Here is a 24,238-nt window from a genome sequence, read left to right as displayed (position 1 = left end):
ACATTTTTGTTCTTCTTGAGAGAGAAAAGGACACATTTTTGGTTTTCACAGTCGGTCTGTGATGTTTAAACTGTTGTCAGTGCCAGTGTATATTATGATTTTTTTTACTTCATTACCAGGCATGTTGTTTATCCTATTTTGATAGTCTTTGGAAAATATTTCAGATTTAATGCCAAAGTGATACACTAAATTGCAATCCCAAAATGGCGTTGTCCTCAATTTTTTTTTCCAGCAATGGTCATAAGAACATTAAATTAACCTTTAGTATAAGACACTATCAGGACAAAGGTGTTTACTCAGCTATAAACCCTGCCATTTAGGGTAAACTGATGACTTGGGAATTGATTGGGGGGAAATAATTTTGGTTTTATGCCTAGACAATTTCTCTGAGGGAATTCAAATTAGAACAGGTATTAAAACCAGTTGACATTTGTTTTTGAGCAAATGGCTTTATCTGAACATTTTCACGTTGATCAGTGGCAAGGTGTACACTAAAGTACCACTAGAGGGCGCGTCAAAACTGCAAAGAAGCGTGAAGGATGCTCATGCAGTGTTGGGTTTATTGGATTATCAGTAGGTTGATGAAACATTTCACACAATCATAACTTCCACAATGTAATGGTACCTATGTACATCTAAGAACGGTCAACCACACACATCTGAAGCTTGAAAGACTTCACGAAAACGATTTGATGGTTTACAGTCAGACATGCCACAGGAAATGCTTAGTTTCGTGTAGTGACAAACCTGTTATGAAGATGAGCTATGTGGCCCATCTTAAATCACCTCTGTTACTATGACACATGACATAACCTCAACTCAACACGTCCACATGAAGACCGGAGAGCAGGAACCCCTGAGCACTTGAACCCTGTAGAGGCGATGTGACAAAGTGGTATGGTATGAGCGCTGCTGCTGTTCAATTATCTACAACATATACAGGTAAAGCGTCAAAATAATGCCACAAAATGAGAAATTGATATTCCTGCTACGATTTATCGTTTAAAACCCCCTTTATCTGCTACGCAGTGGTTCGCTTTGCAGTATGTGTGTGGTCATTTAAGTCATCTCTGGCCTGTGTCCCTGCACAGACGGAAACCAGCAGGGCCACGGAAAGCTACCAGGCCACCAGCTGCCCTGACACGCATTCCCCCTTGGCATACACCATCTCTACCTCTCATCCCCCTTATCCATTTGTGTGCATTACCCCTTTATCCAAACCAACCCTAATAAACTCCTCCATGATATGCAAATCTCTAATCTCTTTTCCATGATCCTCACTATTGTCTTTCCCATAAGATGTACCACCTATTGGCTGCCATAAGTGCCCTACAGGTGTATGCTCTTGTAGTGTGGATGGCCAGTGGCCACAACGGTAATGGCTCCTGCAACAAATGCTGTGTTATCACCATACTCGACACATGTTAAACCTCATAGCGTCACTCTCCTGTCCTTCCAGGTACTCAAAATATTCCCATTATCAACCAAATTGTCCCTACCCCCCCTTTTTTTTTAACATCCACACCACATTCACTCTCTGCATCCCAGTATTACATCCAGACTGGGATCAGATGTCGGGCCTTGATTCTCATAACTTCCCCCAATCTCCCCACCCCCCAATACCCCGCTGTGCAGACTACCTCCCCCTCTCCTCGCCTTCCTCCTCTATGGTATCAAATCCAGCCTGGGACGAAATGACCTCCCTCCCCATCCCACCGTATCCTCCGCCCCGGGGAGCTCGGGTGTCGTGCTGGGTCTGGGGCGCGGCTCGCAGGTGGCGTGTGGGTGTGTGTGCCACGTCCCGTCCCGGTAGGTACAATAGCACACCGTCTGCTCATCGATTTCCACACGCTCCCCTGCTGGGATGATCCGGTTACCGGCAAAACAGTTGGGGCCTTGAGTTAAAGGGTCAGAGAGAGAGAGTGAGAGAGAGAGAGAGAGAATATGAGGCTGTGATGGAGATGTATGACAAAACAGCTGAAGTTTCCATCGAGCTAAAGGGAGAGGAAAGTCAAATCTGCAAAAGAAACCTCCCCAAGCATAAAGTTTTTGGACCCCACTTAAGTGGAAAATCGATGAGTTGTTGAAGTTGTGACGTGATAAAGAGCAATATAAGAGGAATTTTCTCATTTCTCCAATGTCAAAAATTCTAACACACCATTCAATTTTCTCATATGTATATATGAGAAACAGAACTGTTCTTTATGAGACAGTACAAGTCTGTCCGCTGACAGCTGATGATTGATTATGGTATGAAACAGGCTTGTACTGTCTCATAAAGAATTTACTTGACTCACTGGATTTTATATATATATACGTATATATATAAAATTACAGTAATTTAGCTGACGCTTTTATCCAAAGCAACTTACAATAAGTGCATTTAACGTAGGAAATCAGGAGAACTACTAGTCATCAGAGGTCATAAGTGCATCCTCTCTAAACAAGCATCTAAGAGCAAAACCAGTGCTAAAATAAAAGCGGAAGAAAGAGATTTTTTTTTAAATGAGTGAATACAATAAGTGCTAAGAGCAAGTAACAGGGTAGTAGTTATTGAAGAGGTGAGTTTTCAACCTGCGCCAAAAGATGGACAGCGACACACAAAATGGATGTTGACATTTTTCTATTGTTGTTCTGTGTAATTTATTTTCTCTGTCATTTACCTGTATTTCTGTTTTTCAATTACCAAAATGTTCAAAATGTTTTCAAAATGTTCAAGATGTTAAAAAAGTGAAAAATAAAAAATTTCAAACATGACATTCATGACAAACATTCTTGTGTGGACCAAAATATAATACAAAATATAATAAAAATTATTATTCTTATTATCTTATGTAATTACTTTTTAATTATTTAATTATCTTATCCAAAATGACAAAAATGGCATAAAAACACTGATTCTATCGTTTTTGACCCACTTATGGAAGGGTGTAGGGTCAAATCACTCATGCAACTAAGGGTTAAGAAAAGAAAACCATGGTTGCTTGGACTGAACATTTTGTAGGACGTGTTAAAGGGAAAAAGGCACTTCACCTTGGAAGCAGCCGCAGCTAGCTTAACTTAATGAATGTTACTATCTATCTATATATATATATATATATATATATATATATATATATATATATATATATATATGTGCAGTGCATCCGGAAAGTATTCACACCCCTTCACTTTCCCCACATTTTGTTATGTTACAGCCTTATTCCAAAATGGATTAAATTCCTTTTTTTTCTCATTAATCTACACACAATACCCCACTATGACAAAGTGAAAAAGGTTTTGTAGAAATTTTTGCAAATTTATTAAAAATAAAAAACTGAAATATTGCATGTACATACGTATTCGCACCCTTTACTCAGTACTTGGTTGAGGCACCACTGGCAGCGATTACAGCCTCAAGTCTTCTTGGGTATGAAGCTACAAGCTTGACACACCTATATTTGGGGTATTTCTCCCATTCTTCTCTGCAGATCCTCTCGAGCTCTAAGGTTAGATGGGGAGCGTCGCTGCACAGCTATTTTCAGGTCTTTCCAGAGATGTTCAACGGGGTTCAAGTCTGGGCTCTGGCTGGGCCACTCAAGGACATTCACAGACTTGTCCCGAAGCCACTCCTTCGTTGTCTTGGCTGTGTGCTTAGGGTCGTTGTCGTGTTGAAAGGTAAACCTTCGCCCCAGTCTGAGGTCCTGAGTGCTTTGGAGCAGGTTTTCATCAAGGATCTCTCTGTACTTTGCTCGATTCATCTTTCCCTCGATCCCGACTAGTCTCCCAGTTCCTGCCGCTGAAAAACATCTCCACAGCATGACGCTGCCACCATCATGCTTCACTGTAGGGATGGTTTTAGCAAAGTGATGAGAGGTGCCTGGTTTCCTCCAGACGTGACATTTGGCATTCAGGCCAAAGAGTTCAATCTTGGTTTCACCAGACCAGATAATCTTGTTTCTCATGGTCTGAGAGTCCTTTAGGTGTTTTCTGGCAAACTCCAAATGGGCTGTCATGTGCCTTTTACTGAGCAGAGGATTCCGTCTGGCCACTCTACCATAAAGGCCTGATTGGTGGAGTGCTGCAGAGATGGTTGTCCTTCTGGAAGGTTCTCCCATCTCCACAGAGGAACGCTGGAGCTCTGTCAGAGTGACCATCGGGTTCTTGGTCACCTCCCTGACCAAGGCACTTCTCCCCCGATTACTCAGTTTGGCTGGGCGGCCAGCTCTAAGAAGAGTCCTGGTGGATCCAAACTTCTTCCATTTACGAACGATGGAGACCACTGTGCTCTTCGGAACCTTCAAAGCTGTAGAAAAATTTTTGTACCCTTCCCCAGATCTGTGCCTCGATACAATCCTGTCTCGGAGGTCCACAGACAATTCCTTTGACTTCATGGCTTGGTTTCTGCTCTGACATGCACTGTCAACAGTGGGACCTTATATAGACAGGTGTGTGCCTTTCCAAATCATACAGGTGGACTCCAATCAAGATGTAGAAACATCTCAAGGATGATCAGTGGAAACAGGATGAACCTGAGCTCAATTTTGAGTGTCATAGCAAAGGGTGTGAATACTTATGTACATGCAATATTTCAGTTTTTTATTTTTAAGGAAGGGAAGGAGACCAGAGGCTCTGTGATGGTAGAAGCAGAGTCAGTCAAAATGATGCACTATCTGCCAGTGTCAAGCAAGAGGCTCTGGTCCCTACAGCGCACTGCAGAGTTGGAGTTACCTGAAGAAATTAACTTTGACGAACGGCAACCGATTTCCAAATCCATGTGGTATTACCGAGTGGGTGGAAGACGTTACTAGGTGGCCTAATATCCAGTGGCCAGATATATATACATATTTGGTGGAGAAACCGAGCATATACACAAGAGAGAAGTTGTGGGCATACAAGTCACTGGATGCTTACAACTCTGTTGTCTGTGGTCACGTACAAAATGTAAAATACCATGACATAGACTCTGAGTTTTGTGTCCTGAAATCCGAAGTCTTGCCAAGTCAAAGACAAGGCCACAAGACAGCTATGTACGAGGCATGGGTCATCATAAACAAACCCGAGAACTATGTCCTCACAGCCAATTGTACCTGCATGGCAGGGTAAGTATTTTTTGTCCTGTTGCTTTTCTAGTTTGCTCAGGGTTAATGATATCGGCCTAGTTGTTGTGCAAACATGGAATCTGCTTCTATTTTACTGTCATTTTCTCCCCTCATCACATCAAAATGTGCCTTTCCCTGTAACTCGGTCATGATAAACGGGGAATGAAATTCACATTATCATGAACAACACACAGTGTCTTGTAGATTCAGAGTTCCAGTTGTGGATGTTATTAATTTGCAGTGGAAAAATGCGAAATTATATAGTAGAATTTACAGTCTTCTCAGCCACAGCCTAATTTTGACTGAGATTAAATGTTAATTGCAAGCCCTGTTCATCAAATTAAAACATATATTGGATAAGTCAATACGTTTTATTCTGTCTTTTTCACATTTCAGACTTGGGTCATGCTACAGCCATGACCCAGCAATTTTATTTAAAGTTGAGCTCTGTGTTAGGATGGAGAGGACAGAGAAAGCAGCAGTTACAGCTGAAGCATGTGTGTGGAAAGACCTAAGCAGGAAAGATGTCAAGCCAGCTCCACTTGGGGAAATCAGCTTCCATAAACCAAAGAGGCTAGGCAGGCAGCTTCCAGCTTCCAAAACTTCTAGGAGGAACAGCGGTTCCTCCTATCAGGTAAGTTATCTATCTACTCTAACCAAAGAGTAGATAGATAACTTACCTGATATAAAATGGGCACTGCAAACGCCAGCATTTTGGATCATGTCCTCAGTCCAGTTTTCATCAATACGTTTGGTGGCTTGCAACCACCTCCGGTTGCTCTGAAATGGCTGTGATTCCGTCGGAATTGGGTAAAACTTCAGTCTGCTGTTGGTAGAGTAGCGATTCGTACAGCCAAACACACAACAAGCGGACATTTTGATGCTGGTTATACTTCTGAATAAACTTTGTAATCTCCTCTTCCTCGTCTGAATCCGTGAATGAATGGGAAACTTGGGGGTAGCATTTCACTTCCGTTGCCTAAATGCGCGCTCATACTTTTGATGACGTAGGCTGTAAACGGGACTATTGATCAAATTGCTCCATTCGAACAAGCTAATCAGAACGGTCCCTCGGAGTGATGTCACGCCGGGAACAATCAACAGTGAGTTATGTTAATGATCTGTTTCATTAGAGGAATTTGGTGTAAAAAAATGTCACAGACGTATTTCATAGAAATATAATAGAAAATAGCCCCTCTTTGAGTGAAAATGCAGCTGGTTTGTGTTTCAAAAATTTTCGCGTTTGTTTACTTCAATTTCACATTGCTGAGAGAACATGGCTAATAAGAGCCAGAAATGAGAAACTAAATAGGGAAGGAACAGTGGATTGCATGGAGAGATAACATGAACAAATAGTTGGGTCTGAGATGGAGAAAAAGAATGAAATGACCGATGAGACATGAACACGGGGGATAAAATCAGCAAATGCCGTTCAAAGCAGTTGTGCCCTGCGGATGGGGAAAATGTCAAGTCCAAAATGGCAGTAGTCTCATGAGGACAGCTTAGTTCAAAATGTTCACAATTGGGATAATGACGTGGTAAGATACAGTAAAATGTAACGGTTATGAGTCATATATTTTGTAGAGCTGCCAAAATTAACGCGATATGCTACTCTGCTGGGCCATTGGGGCGCATATGGGCTTCTGTGATGAACACGTAATGAACGTCGTGAATTCACGACACTTTAAATTCAACTGGCACTTGCACATGAAACACATTTTTGTTGTCAATTATCATTTATATTAGCGCATACGAGAAAGTATTGCTTTATAAGCTGATATCTAATTTTAATGGCCTTGATGATTTTGAAACCGGACTGGCACTTGTAACATACATGCCTGGGTTTTGTCATTATTTCTGTTGGTGCATGAGCAGCCGAAAGTAGTAGTAGTAGTAGTAGTCTAGTATATAATAAATATGTCTTTCAAGCTGACAGTCAAGTTTGGTGGCCTTGATGGTTTTATTGGAAATCTGTAGTTCACAGGAGAGAATCTGTGTTCAAAGTTAAACAGATTGTTATGGCTCGCTCACCCCGCGCCGTGGCCCGCCCACCCCGCGCCGGCAGCCAATCGGTTCGTCAGGGCCGGGCTTAGTCATCAGGGCTGGGCTTTAGTTTGGTTGCCTCCCACGTGCCCGTTGTCAGTCCGTGTTGTAACCTCCCCGCAGTAGCGCGACTCTCCTCTCACGGTCCTTTTCTCTACGAACTTATCCCAGCCCTTGGTTCATGTTTTTCCCTTGCAAGGTTTCCCCGTGGAAGTATCCTGCCTTGTTCCCGTTTGGATTACCCGCGAGTTTTTTTCCCCCTTGGACTTTCCGTTTTTTCCTTGTCGCTCATTGCCTTCCTATGTTTGAATAAAGTACGCCAGTTTTTCGGCTAACCCCATCTCTGTCTGTTGTCGTGCGCTTGGGGTCTTCCACAAACCCTAACAGTACGAACTGACCATGACGACCCCAGCCGACACGGAGAGCGTACCGGCCAGACCGCTTCGAGCGGCCCTCGTCGAACAGATCCGCCTGACTAACTCCCACACCCAGCAGCTAGATGCGGCCTCCGCCGCGGTGAGAGATCTTCAGACTTGGGTCCCGCCCCTCCAGGCCTGTGTTGGTAACCTAACGAGGCAGCAGGCGGCGTTGGCGAGCCAACAAGCAGAGATCCTGCGGCAGTTGCAAACCATCACGGCGGCTCTCACCATCCAGCCGCCGGGCCAGCCTGCCCCTGGAGTCGTGGGTAACCCGCCCCCTGGGCCCGCGGCCCTGGTTAACCCTGTGGGGCTCAACCCAGTTCCCCAGGAGCCCTGCCTCTCCAGCCCACGACCGTTTGATGGCGACTTTGAGACCTGTGCCACGTTCATCATGCAGTGTGAGCTGGTCTTCCTGCACCAACCCAGCATGTTCACGTCTGATGCTGCCCGGGTCGCTTACGTGACCAACCTGCTCACAGGCCGAGCAGCTCAGTGGGCCACTGCTTCCTGGTCCATGAAGGCCAGTTTCTGCCTCACCTACGAGGCCTTTGAGGGGGAACTACGGAAGGTTTTCCACCATCCAGTCGGTGGCCAGGACCCTGGTGCTCGGCTGAGCAGTATCCAGCGGGGCAGTGGCAGTGTCACAGACTACTCGGTGGAGTTCAGGCTGGCCGCAGCTGAGAGCGGCTGGAACGACCGGTCACTTCGGGTCACCTTCCGGAGAGGTCTCAGCGAGGCTGTCAAGGACCAGCTAGCCACCCGGGAGGAGCCCACCTCCCTCGAGGACCTGATCAAGCTCGCCATCCGCATCGACGGACGCCTCCGGGAGAGGAGGCGCGAGCGAGCCCTGCGTGGATCCCCGTCTATTCCCCAGTTGTCCAGCACTCCTAACAGGATCCGTACTCCTGTTCGCCCCACTTTCCCTGTGGCCGTTTCTCCCCCCACGCCCCAGACCACGACGGGGGAGGAACCTATGCAGCTGGGGCGCACGCGCCTTAGTCCGGCCGAGCGGGAGGCCCGGTTCAAGGTGGGTCAGTGCCTCTACTGTGGCCAGAAGGGACATCTGATCAGCAGCTGCCCCACTCGGCCAAAAAACTAGGCTCACTGGGGCCCCGGGAGATCCTAGTGAGCCGACTTTCCTGTTCCCGCCGTCCTGCCCCACAGAACCATCTAGTTAGCGTTACCCTGGCCTGGGCTGACCAGCGGCTCACGGTGGGTGCACTCCTTGACTCGGGGGCTGATGAGTGTTTCCTGGACTCGGAGTTTGCGGCCCAGGCTAACATCCCGCTAGAGACGCTGGAGAAGCCCATGGAGGCCTTTGCGCTGGACGAGCGCTGCCTGGCCAGCGTCACCCAACGCACCCACCCTGTCTCTCTCACCATAGCAGGTAACCACGTGGAGAGACTTCGGTTCTACATCATCCAGTCCCCATTAGTCCCTGTAATCCTAGGGCGCCCCTGGTTCGTGCAGCATGAGCCACACATCGCCTGGGCCTCCGGTACCATCATGGAGTGGAGCTCCTCCTGTCATGCCCAATGTCTCCAGGCTGCTCCCGCCCCATCCCCCCGACGTGCCCCTAGTACCCCGCCTCCCGACCTCTCCTCTGTTCCCCCTGAGTACCCTGAGTTAGGTGAGGTTTTCAGCAAGACCCGGGCCCAATCTCTTCCTCCTCATCGACCTTATGACTGTGCTATCGACCTCCACTCTGGGGCACCCCTTCCCAGCAGTCGTCTGTACAGTCTGACCATCCTTCGATGGACGAGTACATCTCCGAGTCCTTGGCAGCACGGCTCATTCGGCCCTCGTTCTCCCAGGTGGCAGCTGGATTCTTTTTCCTGAAGAAGGACGGGGGCCTCCGACCCTGCATTGACTATCGCCAACTCAATGAGATAACCGTCAAGAACAAGTACTCCCTTCCTCTCATGAGTTCCACCCTTGAGCCCCTCACCCAGGCTACAGTCTTCACTAAGCTGGACCTCCGGTGTGCCTATCATCTGGTCCGGATCCGGAAGGGGGACGAGTGGAAGACAGCCTTTAAGATGCCCCGGGGTCATTATGAGTACCTGGTCATGCCGTTCGGCCTCACCAACGCCCCGGCGGTATTCCAGGCTCTCATGAATGACATTCTCCGCGACATGCTCGACGAGTTTGTGGTGGTGTACCTCGATGACATCCTCATCTTCTCCAGGACCCTCGAGGAACATGTCCAGCATGTCCGCCGGGTACTCGAACGTCTCCTCCGGAACCGGCTCTTCGTCAAGGCAGAGAAGTGCCGGTTCCATTCCCCTTCCGTTGACTACCTGGGCTTCGTCGTTGAGAGGGGACAGACCCGGGCCGACCCCCGCAAGATCCAGGCTGTGGTGGACTGGCCCGATCCCACATCACGGAAGGAATTACAGAGCTTCCTCGGGTTTGCGAACTTCTATCGGAGGTTCATCCGGAACTACAGCTGCGTGGCAGAACCTCTCACCAGGCTGACCTCCCCCTCCCAGCCGTTCATCTGGTCCCCGGCTGCCCGCTCTGCGTTCCAGTCCCTCAAGGAGAGGTTCACCAGCGCCCCGGTCCTGCTCACCCCGACCCCAAGAGGCAGTTCATCGTAGAGGTGGACGCTTCGGACACCGGGTTGGGGGCTGTCCTCTCTCAGCGGTCAGCGTCTGACCAGAAGGTCCACCCATGCGCCTTCTTCTCTCGCCGGTTCCTCCCCGCTGAGGAGAACTACGATGTCAGGAACCGGGAGCTGCTGGCAGTGGTGGCTGCTCTGGAGGAGTGGCGCCATTGCCTGGAGGGGGCGGAACAGCCGTTCACCATCTGGATGGATCATAAGAACTTGACGTTCATCCGGGCAACCAAGCGCCTCAATGGTCGGCAGGCACGGTGGGCCAGCTTCTTCAGTCGGTTTGACTTCACGCTGACTTATCGCCCCGGGTCCCGCAACACGAAGGCAGACTCCCTATCCCGACAACACCCGAGGAGGGACCAAGCTACAGAGGAGCCGACTCCCATCCTTCCTGAGGCCAGGGTGGTTGGCGTGGTTACCTGGGGCATCGAGACCGTGGTCAGGCAGGCGTTGCGCTCCCATCCCACCCCGAGCCACATCCCTCCACGCCGCCTATTCGTCCCGGACGCAGTCCGGCCCCGGGTCCTACAGTGGGGCCATGCCAGTCAGTTTGCTTGCCATCCAGGTGTCCACCGCACCTTCACCTTTCTGGCTCGGCGTTTCTGGTGGCCCACCATGAGGAACGACGTCAGGGACTTCGTAGGGGCCTGCTCCGTCTGTGCTCGCAGCAAGGCCTCTCACCAGGCACCCGCGGGTCTGCTGCAGCCCCTCCCAACTCCAAGCCGGCCCTGGTCCCATGTGGCGTTGGATTTTGTCTCCGGACTGCCGCCCTCCCAGGGTAACACTGTGATCCTGACAGTGGTGGACCGCTTCAGTAAGGGAGTGCACCTGGTGGCCCTCCCCAGACTCCCATCGGCTTCTGAGACGGCGGACCTCCTGACGAGCCACGTGTTCCGTCTCCACGGACTTCTCCTGGACGTCGTCTCGGACCGAGGGCCCCAGTTCGTCTCCCAGGTATGGCGGGCCTTTTGTAAGGGGTTGGGTGCCTCTGTTAGTCTCTCCTCTGGCTATCACCCACAGACTAACGGACAGACAGAGAGGATGAACCAGAGCGTGGAGTCTGCCCTCCGGTGTGTGGCCGCCAAGAAGCCCAGCTCCTGGAGCCGGTTCCTCCCCTGGGTCGAGTATGCCATCAACTCCCTAGTCAGCTCTGCCACCGGCCTCTCACCTTTTGAGGTGTCCCTGGGCTACCAGCCGCCTCTCTTTGCTGCGCAGGAGTCGGAAGTGGCGGTTCCCTCCGTGCAGGCCCATCTGAACCGGTGTCGTCGCGTCTGGGAGGTGACCAGAGCCGCCCTGCTCTGGGCAGCTGAGCGTGCCAGTCGGGGAGCCAACCGACGCCGGTCCCCAGCACCTACGTACCAACCAGGCCAAAGGGTGTGGCTGTCCTCGAAGGATCTCCCGCTTCAGTCCACCGCGAAGAAGCTGAACCCCTGGTTTGTCGGCCCCTTTGAGATCAGGAAGGTTCTCAGCCCCGCGGCGGTGAGTCTTAAGCTTCCGGCTTCCTTGAAGACCCATCCCGTGTTTCATGTGTCTCGGATTAAGCCTGTCTCCCACAGTCCTCTGATGCCTCCGGCCCCGGCCCCGGCTCCGCCTCCCCCTGAGATCGTGGATGGGCGCCCCCAGTGGAAGGTCCGCCGGCTGCTGGACGTCCGGCGCCGAGGACGGGGGTTCCAGTATTTGGTGGACTGGGAGGGCTACGGTCCGGAGGAACGTAGCTGGGTCTCCCGCCAGCTCATCCTGGACCCTGGGCTGCTCACTGAGTTCCATCGTTCCCATCCCGACAAGCCGGGCAAGTCGCCTGGTGGCTCCCGTGGAGGGGGGCAGGCACGTAGCCAGGTAGGTGGTTTTCGTGTCTGAACCCCCCCCGAAACCCCACGGCCCGTCTGAAATGGCACCAATAATTATTTAGTTATCGTTTTGATTATTTGTCACCGCCCCTCTAGCTTACTCATACGCTGCATCTATCGTGACTGACAGGCGTTAAACCTGTCAGTTAATTTGTTTCCAAACATGATGTATCTTATTGGTCTGTTTCGTAAAACAAATAAAATCACACACTTTTGATTGGCTCAGGGGTCTGACGAGTCAGCTAAGCAACCTGCCACTGGTTATGCTAGCTAAATGGTCGATCTATAGTTTGCTTTTCAAAAGCAATGGAGCCGCCGAAAGCTACCTGTAAATCAGGCAAGAGCAGTGAAGTTAATATTCGTAAAATCAGTGATTTTTTTTGTTTCAACGTGTCCCGACTCAAAAAAGAAAAAAAAAGAACATTACAGATGATCTGGTCACTAACGTTACCGATTTTCCGGAGCAAGTGTTAGCAGACCCACTGCCCTCCTCCTCGGAAACGGAGCCAGAGTTAGCAGACCCGCCGTCCTCCACCTCGGAAACGTTTTCACACGACTTTGTGGATTATATTGGTGGGAAAATATCAGACGAACAGAGAAGAGAAATATACTCACTGGACTGGGCGGCCAATATCGGACAAACATTCCCTACAAAACTAGGAGGTAAACTGCGTTTCCAACGTCATTGGATTGACCAGTTTAGCTGGCTAGTATACTCAACAAGGTCCGACGGTTGTTTTTGTAAGCACTGTGTTGCGTTTGCAGTCGAGCATGTGGGCAAGGGAGGGCACAGAAAAGCTAGCAAGCTAATTAATGTCCACTTCTCAGACTGGAAACATGCTTTAGAGACGTTCAAAGACCATGCACAAAAGGCATATCACAAGGATGCATGTTTGAAAGCGGACAATTTCCAAATGGTTCTCAACAATAAAATGGATGTAATTTCACTGAGGCTCGATTCTGAGCGAAAAAAGCGAGTCCAAGAAAACAGAGAAAAACTCAAAAGCATCATTGCAACGTTGATTTTTTGCGGTCGCCAAGAACTCGCCCTGAGAGGTGATATTGATTCAGGACCAGTGACATTGAATGAGCCAACTCACAATGACGGAAATTTCAGGGCTTTACTCAGGTTTAGGGCTACATCTGGCGACACAGTACTGTTAGAACACTTGAGTAAATGTGCAGCAAACGCTAGCTACTGCAGTCCTGATGTGCAAAATGAAATAATCAGCATAATTGGAGATGTGATAACAAACAAACTGGTGCAGAAAGTAAACTCCGCGCAGTGTTTCGCTGTGTCGGCAGATGAAATGAAAGATGTTTCAGGGCGGGAGCAGCTTTCTGTCTGTGTCAGATACGTGAACCAGCATGACAGCCAATATAGCATCAGAGAGGATTTTTTGTCCTTTGTTGATATCGAGAAGTTAACCGGGGAGGCAATCGCCAATTCAATCGAAAGTCAGTTGACAAATGCAGGCATTGATTTACAGTTTTTACGTGGCCAGGCAGGGATACGACGGCGCATCTGCCATGAGTGGCCGTTTAAATGGTGCCCAAGCTAAAATCAAAGAGAAGCACAAGCAACAGTTTATGTGCACTGTGCCAGCCACAGTTTGAATTTGGTCCTAAACAAGTGCTGCACTGTACAAATGGTGCGAAATTGCTTTGGCATTGTCTCGGAAATCTGCACTTTTTTCCATGATTCGGCTTTGCGGTCTGCCAGTCTGCGACACGAGACGGAGCGTCTTTTACCCGACTGCAAGAAAACGCGACTGACGAAGTTGTGTGAAACGAGATGGGTCGCAGCCACGACGCAATCTTTACATTCAACGAGCTTTTAGACCCTGTGCGATCCAGCCTGCAGAAAATCAGTGAAACCTTAACAGGAGACACATCTGTCAAAGCCACTCAGCTCTTTAATTCAATTGACAATGCAGAATTAATGCTGTCCATGAATGTGAGTGAGAAGATGCTTGCAAAAACCTACCACCTGTCCACCTTCCTTCAGAAGGAAAATTGTGACTTGGTGAGTTGCGTTTCAGCTGCTGATGCTGTTATTAAGCAGGTAGATGAGATGAGGGCTAACTCTGAGATCGAGTTCAGGCAGATTTTTCAAAAGACCTCTTCCCAAGCAGCCAAGTATGGGGTTGAATTTCGACCACGAAGAGGCATGGACTGCAATGAGGATCCATTGAAGGCCAGTGAAAATCACTACCGGCAAAAGCTTTTCATAGTCATGCTTGACTTTTATTCATCACAGATGAAGGAACGCTTCAGCAAACACAGAAATGTGATCTCCAACCTCTGCTCCTTACTGCCATCTAAGGTCAGCATGCTGAACGACAGCTCAGCTCAAGCGCTCTCCAACCTGTATCCTGATGAAGTGTCACCGCATCTGGAAGTTGTAAAGTCAGAAATTGACACCTGGCGGGATAAATGGAAAGATGCAACTTATGTTCCGCAAAATGCCATTGAGGCATTAAATGCCTGTAGTTGTTTCCAAGCATCTTCAAGCTTCTCCGCGTTTTGACCACGCTTCCTGTCACCAGTGCCCATGTCGAGAGAAGTTTTTCCCGTCTGGGAAGTATCAAGGACAAAATGCGCAGTACAATGACGGAAAGACGGCTTAATGGACTGACATTGCTCTCGGAGCACAGAGACATTGTGGTGACGCCGGAAGAGGTACTGGACATCTTTTGCAGACAAAAAAGACGATTGGACCTGCTTTTATAAGGTAAGACCCACTTTTATTTATTAATGCATTGATGATTATCTCTACTACTACTTTCGCCTGCTCCCGTTAGGGGTCGCCACAGCGGATCATCCGTTTCCATTTCTTCCTGTCTTCTGCGTCTTCCTCTGTCACACCAGCCACCTGCATGTCCTCCCTCACCACATCCATAAACCTCCTCTTTGGCCTTCCTCTTTTCCTCTTCCCTGGCAGCTCCATATTCAGCATCCTTCTCCCAATATACTCAGCATCTCTCCTCCACACATGTCCAAGCCATCTCAATCTTGCCTCTCTTGCTTTGTCTCCAAACCGTCCAACCTGAGCGGTCCCTCTAATATAATCGTTCCTAATCCTTTCCTTCTTCGTTACTCCCAGTGAAAATCTTAGCATCTTCAACTCTGCCACCTCCAGCTCCGCCTCCTGTCTTTTCGTCAGTGCCACTGTCTCCAAACCATATAACATAGCTGGTCTCACAACCATCTTGTAAACTTTCCCTTTAACTCTTGCTGGTACCCTTCTGTCGCAAATCACTCCTGACACACTTCTCCACCCACTCCAACCTGCCTGCACTCTCTTTTTCACCTCTCTACTGCACTCCCCGTTACTTTGGACAGTTGACCCCAAGTATTTAAACTCAGATGTCTTTGTCACCTCCACTCCTTGCATCCTGACCATTCCACTGTCCTCTCTCTCATTCACGCATAGGTATTCCGTCTTGCTCCTACTGACTTTCATTCCTCTTCTCTCCAGTGCATACCTCCACCTCTCCAGGCTCTCCTCAACCTGCACCCTACTCTCACTACAGATCACAATGTCATCCGCGAACATCATCGTCCATGGAGACTCCTGCCTGATCTTGTCCGTCAAGATCAGGCATTGATGATTATCTATGGGCCATTAATACATTGACATTTACCATACGGTTGGGTATTAGGCTATAGTATACAGTGTGGGAATTTTATTTACCGGTAGATTTCGGCAGTGTTGCCCGACCCCCCCCCCAAAAAAATATGTTTCTGGCTACGGGCCTGGAGGGGGGGGGCACTGTTATGGCTCGCTCACCCCGCGCCGTGGCCCACCCACCCCGCGCCGGCAGCCAATCGGTTCGTCAGGGCCGGACTAAGTCATCAGGGCTGAGCTTAGTTTGGTGGCCTCCCACGTGCTTGTTGTCAGTTCGTGTTGTAACCTCCCCGCAGTAGCGCGACTCTCCTCGCACGGTCCTTTTCTCTACGAACTCATCCCAGCCCTTGGTTCATGTTTTTCCCTTGCAAGGTTTCCCCGTGGAAGTATCCTGACTTGTTCCCGTTTGGATTACCCGCGAGTTTTTTCCTCCTTGGACTTTCCGTTTTTTCCTTGTCGCTCATTGCCTTCCTATGTTTGAATAAAGTACGCCAGTTTTCGGCTAACCCCATCTCTGTCTGGTGTCGTGCGCTTGCGGTCTTCCACAAACCCTAACACAGATGCTATTAAACAACAGTATCTCAATTTAAATATACTTCCTTTGTATTAATTCTACATCAATTATGTGATTTTACCTTCAAATATCCGTTATTATAAGCTCCAGTCTTACGCAAAAAAGCAATTAATCGCGGCAAATTGTGCGATTAATTAGTTAATCATTTTTAATCGATCGACAGCCCTAATATTTTTCGCTTTACGACAGTGAAGAAAAGTTAATCAATGACTGCATTTCACATAATCTTGACAAATCCTATGTTAGTAGACGGGAAAACGGGGGGCTGCACCAACATCTGGTTAGGATGTGATCTGAGTCTGTGTGCAGGTGGAAGGTCTGCACACAGACTCTATGATGAATTATAAAATGTCTTCTATCGATCAATCTGATCGGTCATCTTCTCTTGTTGATTCTCTTGACCTTTAGTCACTGGACATAGAGACATGTGATTTTTAGACAAGAGATTTTTTTTTAGCCTCGACTTAAATATAGTAGGCATGCACAGTGATTGGTCTATCTTGAGGGAAACGGAACCATGCCCAGCAATTGCAAATAACCCTCTTTCATGTGTTATATTTTGTATCTGAAAAGCTTTATTTTGGCTGTTACCTAAAGGGGTTTCAAACCACACTGATCAGGGCAGCAGACAGGTGCAGCCCCCCGCTGGCAGATAAAACCATATGCAATAAGGACGGGCATCTAGATCTTCATTACACAGAGATTAATATGGGCGATGTTGGCAGCAGTGGAGGAGATAAATCACGTGATGTAAGAACTCGATAATACTGCATCCAACCATCCTCCTGTCGTCCCATCCGCCCGCCCGTCCGGCAGCTCGCCGGCTACATGATCAGCGGCGAGAGGCGCGGAGCCACGACGGACAAGGAAAACACCTCCATGGGCACGGGTGTGTTTTGACACGCCACTGACTTATCCTTTTATTTTTGATTGCTGAATTCCTTCTTATTTTAGGTTGTTTCAGCATGTTTGAGTAAAGAACCATTGAACAAACGAGTGCTTATCGCCCCAAAGTCATGTTGCAACGACAAATGACTGTACTAACGCTCGAGGAGGCACACTAATGCCAACTCCTCTGAGAGTATCATGACATGACAGGGATGGCTCTGTAAGCTGCAGGACGGATGAGATGACGTAACAGCACTGGGCCCAGAGCTACAGTCATACTGACAATCTACTAAATATAGAAATAACAGAGGACTACAGACATGCTGTGCCAATGCTGTATTATGAACGTGTGTGTGTGTGTGAGAGAGAGAGAGGGCGAAAGACAAAGACAGGCAGAGAGAGACAGGCAGAGAGAAAGAGAGAGACAGAGAGAGAGAGAGAGAGAGAGAGAGAGAGAGAGAGAGAGAGAGAGAGAGAGAGAGCGACAGACCGACAGAAACAGACAGACAAACAGAAAGACAGACAGACAGAGCGAGAGAGGGACAGACAGAGAAAGAGAGAGAGAGAGAGAGAGACAGCGCGAGAGAGACAGAGAACTAAAGATAGAGAGAGCGAGAGAGAGAAACAGAAAGACACAGAGACACAGAGAGAAAGACAGAAAAAGAGAGAGGCCGAGAGAGCGAGAGACAGATAGAAAGAGAATATAGAAATAAGACTACAGAGATGCTGTGCCCATGCTGCATTATGAACGCGTCCGTGTGAGAGAGAGAGAAAGACAAAAACAGACAGAGAGAGGCAGACAGACAGACAAAGAGACGGACAGACAGAGAGAGAGACAGAGAGAGAGACAGAGAGAGCGGGGGGGGGGATAGGACAGCAGGTGGCTGATGATGATATGGGTGTGTGTGAGGATGTGACATACTAGCTGCCTTGTCGCTACTGTGGTGACCTATTGACTAAGGAGCCTCTAATTGATTGTGTCTCTGAGAAATCCAGAGAGAGAGAGAGAAAAAACAGAAAACAAGTGGGGGAAAACAGAGTGAATAGAGAGTAGAGAGGGTGAAAAACGGTAACCAACGGTGATACCCAAAACAAGACAGGGGAAACATGTTAAGAGCATAAGCGAGATGGTGAGAGAGACATATTGCATGAGATGAAATGTGAGACAGGCACAGGTGAGCGACACACAGACACACTAAACCACACACTGAGTCTTACCGTTCTTGCAGACAGGGCAGCAGTGGTTTGGTTCATAGGTGGGGTTGACACAGTGCGGGGCGGGGCAGTCGGAGATGGTGCAGTACACCTCCCTGTTGGCCCCGCAGCGACACCGCTCGCATCGGGACAACTGGCGCGCGCGTGCACGCGCGTGCACACACACACACACACACACACACACACACACAAACAAACAAATATACCTGCTGTATTTAGATGCACTCAGTAAAGTAGAATACACACACACACACACACACACACACACACACACACACACACACAAACAAACAAATATACCTGCTGTATTTAGATGCACTCAGTAAAGTAGAATATATATACACACACACACACACACACACACAAACAAACAAATATACCTGCTGTATTTAGATGCACTCAGTAAAGTAGAATACACACACACACACACACACACACACACACACACACAAACAAACAAATATACCTGCTGTATTTAGATGCACTCAGTAAAGTAGAATATATATACACACACACACACACACACACACACACACACATCCTATATGTACATATGTACAAAAGTATTGGGACAACTGGCCCTTAAAACCTACAGGAGCTTTTATGACATTCCATTCTAAATCCATAGGCATTAATATGGAGTTGGTTCCCCCTTTACAGCTACAACAGGTTCCACTCTTCTGGGAAGGCTTTCTACAAGATTTTGGAGTGTGTCTGCGGGAATTTTTGCCCATTCATCCAGAAGAGCCTTTGTGAGGTCAGGCACTGATGTTGGACATGAACACCTGGCTCGCAATCTCCATTCTAGTTCATCCCAAAGGTGTTCCATGGGGTTGAGGTCAGGGCTCTGTGTGGGCCAGTCAAGCTCTTCCACACCAAACTCACCCAACCATGTCTTAAAGGACCTTGCTTTGTGCACTGGGGCACGGTCATGCTGGAACAGAAAAGGGCCCTCTCCAAACTGTTCCCTCAAAGTTGGAAGCATAGAATTGTCCAAAACATCTTTGTATGCTGAAGCAGTAAGAGTTCCCTTCATTGGAACTAAGGGGCCTCGCCCAACCTCTGAAAAACAACCCCATACCATTATCCCTCTTCCACCGAACTGTACAGTTGGTACACTGCAGTCAGGCAAGTAACGTTCTCCTTGCATCCACCAAACCCAGACTCGTCCATCAGACTGCCAGACAGAGAAACGTGATTCGTCACTCCACAGAGCACGCACTGCTCCAGAGTCCAGTGGCAGTGTGCTTTACACCTCTCCATCTGACGCTTGGCATCATGCTTCGTGATATAAGGCTTGCATGCAGCTGCTCGGCCAGGGAAACCAATTCCATGAAGCTCCCGGTGCACAGTTTTTGTGCTGATGTTAATACCAGAGGAAGTTTGGAACTCTGCAGTTAATGAGTCAACAGAGCGTTGGCGACTTTTACACACTATGTGCCTCGGCCCTCGCTGTGTGACTTTACGTGGTCTGCCACTTCGTGGCTGAGTTGCTATTGTTCCTAAACGCTTCCACTTTTCAACAATACCACTTACATATGACCGTGGAATATCTAGCAGGGAAGAAATTTCACGAACTGACTTATTGCAAATGTGGCATCCTATGACAGTACCACGCTTGAATTCACTGACCTCTTCAGAACGACCCATTCTTTCACGAATGTTTGTAAATGCAGACTGCATGGCTAGCTGCTTGATTCATACACCTGTGTCAATGGGTCTGAATGAAACTCCTGAATTCAATGATTAAGAGGTGTGTCCCAATACTTTTACACATATAGTGTGTGTGTGTGTGTGTGTGTGTGTGTGTGTGTGTGTGTGTGTGTGTGTGTGTGTGTGTGTGTGTGTGTGTGTGTGTGTGTATGAAATTATAGCAGTTTGTCACCACACATCTTTAAGGTATTGACGGATTGTGAAGGCATCTTTTAACACGTGGACTAAAACTTTGCAGTGACACTCTTCATGCATAGCACTTCAAACAATGATTATAATAACAGCAACAACAGCAATGATTATGCTATCAAACAACAACAATAGCAATAGGTGCCGTCACCCACTGTCTCTCAGGTTGTGGCAGGAAAATATAAATCTTGCTGCAATGCTCGCCGCTGGCCCCCCTCCCAGGACCACCCGCAACTTACCTGCGTCGTCCATTTCCTGGTACTCTGGAATCCCATGTTCCAGCTCCTGGACAAAAGCCCGTCGCTATTTTTCAAATGTTTCACATTTAAAGAGGAAGTGCACCTCTGTCTCCACCTCATCTGTCATGCACTGACCACATGTTCGATGCTCTTTTGGCAACCACGTCTTTTCATGTCTCCCCTTTCAATGGCTAGACACTGTATGTGGTGAGGATCTGTCGTTGCTTCCTGTCTCTGACAGTTAAGAGGTATTCTTCCAAATCATAGTTTGTTTTTAGGGCCCGATAGACTTCTAGTTTGTTGTGAGTTTTGATTTCAGCATTCCAATGTTTCAGATAATTGTTCTTGCTTTGTTTTATAACCTGATTTATCCTCATGTTTGTTTGTTTTATAGCCTGATTTATCCTCATGTTTGTTTGTTTTATAGCTGATTTATCCTCATGTTTGTTTGGAATGCAGTGCTGGTCTGAGGTTGGTTGGTCTTAGTATTTGTTAAAGGGTTAGTGAGTCTCAGAGTCAGCTGCTTCAGGGGACTCTTTTCGGGGTTCAGTTCTTGGGTTTTCAGAACTTTAAAGTGCAATGTATTTGTTGGGCTTGTATTTAAGTGCATCCAGAAATTTAGAGATCTTTTTTTTGTACATTTATCAATAATGGGAACCGGCCCAATTCTGCCCTACATGCGTTGTTTGGTGTTTTCCTTTGTATTTTCAGAATCAGAATCCAGCATGTAGGGTTTCTGCAGGATGCTTGTCCCAAAGACTGAGTGGACCCCATACCTCACTTCCATATAGCGCAATGGGCAGAATTACACTATCAAACAGTTTGCACCAGATGGAGATTGGTATATCAATGTTAAATAATTTATTTTTAATTGCATATAGAGCTCTGCGAGCTCTTTGTTTTAGGTTATTCACTGCCCTACTGAAACTCCCCGATGCTCTCTCTCTCTCTCTCTCTCTCTCTCTCTCTCTCTCTCTCTCTCTCTCTCTCTCTCTCTCTCTCTCTCTCTCTCTCTTCTTCCAAACCCAAACCCATGCACAAAGGCGACATCTGACTTGTTGCAAAAGCTACTCGACATTACTGAAACTATATGGACACACTCTGTGTGTGTGTGTGCGTGTGCGTGTGTCGGCCCTGTGATGGCCTGTCGGCATGTCCAGGGTGTCTCACCGCCTGCAGCCCAATGACTGCTGGGATAGGCTCCAGCATTCCCGCGACCCTGAGAGCAGGATAAGCGGTTTGGATAATGGATGGATGGACACACTCTGTCCAATAAAGTAATAGTTACATAATATTATGAAATCAACGACTATAATGTCCCCAGTGACGACACACTAACAGAGTCACCGACTGCTCTTGCCCTGCTTTGCTCGAGACCGCAACTTTGTTGTTGATGTGTGAAATAGAAACTATCGTCCGTCTCTTTTTGTACTGCTGCTCGTTAGAAACATGATTTTATTTTCTTCTCAGCGGCAAATTAATTTCCCTAATGATAATAATGAAGCGGGCTTCACTACATCACTGAGTTGTTGAAAAAAGTTCTGCATGAGTAAAATGATGAAATACCACAAAGGACCAGTCTCACCCTAAATTCCTCCAGGAGCCGGTAGGTTTTGCCCCCGTACACGCACACCTTGGCGACCGCCTCGCACACCGGGCAGCACTGCTTGTACCGGATACGGGTGCACCTCGGGTGGACCCGGGGACACTTGGGCCGGACGCACAATGGCCCGTCCACGGTGCACGTGCAGGGACAAGCCGTAGGACCCGGGTGGTATACATCCCCGATGGCGTAGACGAAGCCGTGGTCATCCAGGCACCACTTCCCCCGGTAGTCCCCGAACTCGTACTCGGGCTCCGTCTTCTTGGACGCGTGCTCAGCAGCTACGGCGACCGCGAGGCCGCGCCGCAGTAGCACGAGCGCGACGGAAAGGCGGAGCGCGCGGCTCATCGACGACAACCGCGAGCCCTCCATCCGTCCGTCTGACGAGCCGCGCGGCCGGAGCGCGCTTTTTTGTCCGCCCGTGGCAGCGCCGGTGACGACGACGCGCCAACGCGACTTTTACGCACCAACGCGATATATATATATATATATATATATATATATATATATATATATATATATATATATATATATATATATATATATATATATATATATTTATACACACACACATATATATATATATTTATACACACACACACACATATATATGTGTGTGTGTGTATGTATAGTTTAAAAAAAAATAAAACTAGTATATATATATCTAGTTATACTCAAAAAACGTTTATTTATTTATATATGTATTGCTCTATTAATTTATTTATTTCTACCCCCCCCCCAGTACAATACTCAAAGTAAACGGCGAAACCCGTTTTCGCCTAAATGAATGTAGTGTCGGGACGCGGTGTTGTCACGTCAGAGTCGGTAAGGTCATTTATAATAGCCAAGGTGCCCCCAGCACTTACATGGTATACCCTCAGAAATAATTACGGTTGAATTTTAAAGTTTCACCCGTTCAAATTCATCTTGACTGACCGCTGCACCCGAACAGATAAGGGGGTTCATATACTGATGAGCCAAAACATTATGACCACCTGCCCAATATGCTCTCGGTCCTCCGTGTGCCGACCCGCCGAGGCATGGACTTTAAAAGACCCCTGAAGGTGCCCTGTGATATCTGGCACCAAAACATTAGCAGCAGATCCTTCAAGTCCTGTATGTTGCGATGTGGAGCCGCCGTGGATTGGACTGTCGGTCCGGCACATCCTACAGATGCTCAATCGGATTGAGATGTGGAGAATTTGGAGGCCAGGGCAACACCCTGAAAACTTCATGTTCCTCACACCATTCATGAACAATGTGTGCAGTGTGGCAGGGCGCATTATCCTGCTAAGAGAGGCCGCTGTCATCAGGGAATACAATTGCCATGAAGGGCTGTACCTGGTCTGCAACGATGATTACGCCGGTGGTTCATGTCAAATTGATGTCTACATGAGTGGCCGGACCCAGGGTTTCCCAGCAGGACATTACCCAAAGCATCACACTCCCTCCTGCGGCTTGTCGTCTTCCCACAGTGCGTCCTGGTCCATCACTTCCTCAGGTAAACGGCGCACACGTACAGAGCCATCCACGTGGTCTAAAAGAAAACGGGACTCATCGGACCAGGCGACATTCTTTCACTGCTCCAAGTCCAGTTTCGACGCGTTTGACGGTGGACAGGGGACATCATGGACATTCTGACTGGTATGCGGCTATTCAGCCCCATACGCAGCAGGGTGCGATGCACTGTGCTGTGACACACTCCTCCCATAACCATCGTAAACATTTTCTGTGACTTGTTTCCGCAGTAGACCTGTCGGTTTGGACCAGACGATAAAGTCTTCGTTGCCCTCGCACATCGATTAGCCTTGGGCGTCCAACACCCTGTGGTTTGTCCCTCCTCGGACCAGTCGGTAGGTACTCACCACTGCTGACCGGGAGCGCCCCACAAGCCATGTTTTATGTTGCATACGAGTGTTGTCATGTTAATTACATTTCATTTGGCGGTAGAGTCGAACCCTAACCCTAACCATCGCCCCCTGCTGACACTGCACCTTCATACACGCGTGTACTTTTCACGCCTGAGCGAGGCAAACCGTGACACTGAGACGTTGGACCGGCGGGTGTATTTACACGCTTTGGCGTGTTACTGGGTTGTTAAGAGATGCTCTGACCCAGTCACCTGGCCAGAACAATTTGGCCCTTGTCAAAGTCGTTCAGGTCTTTACTCCCGGCCATT

At 48.2% G+C, this 24,238-nt stretch overlaps 1 protein-coding gene across 1 annotated transcript; it reads right to left on the bottom strand.

Moving 5' to 3' along the window:
- Positions 1–148: 148 nt before the first annotated feature.
- Positions 149–22,431, bottom strand: si:dkey-283b1.7 (von Willebrand factor C domain-containing protein 2-like). Its single transcript, XM_056288361.1, has 3 exons — positions 22,042–22,431; positions 18,319–18,448; positions 149–1,895 (listed from the first exon to the last, which is right to left on the bottom strand). Exons 1-3 carry the CDS (start codon positions 22,429–22,431, stop codon positions 1,666–1,668), a joined length of 750 nt encoding a protein of 249 aa, XP_056144336.1. The 3' UTR covers positions 149–1,665.
- Between the last annotated feature and the right edge of the window lie 1,807 nt (positions 22,432–24,238).

Source organism: Lampris incognitus, chromosome 10 (genome assembly GCF_029633865.1).
Source record: "Lampris incognitus isolate fLamInc1 chromosome 10, fLamInc1.hap2, whole genome shotgun sequence".
Lineage (NCBI taxonomy): Eukaryota > Metazoa > Chordata > Actinopteri > Lampriformes > Lampridae > Lampris > Lampris incognitus.
Note: the sequence above shows the minus strand (reverse complement) of the source record. Positions and strands in the feature narration are given on the sequence as shown.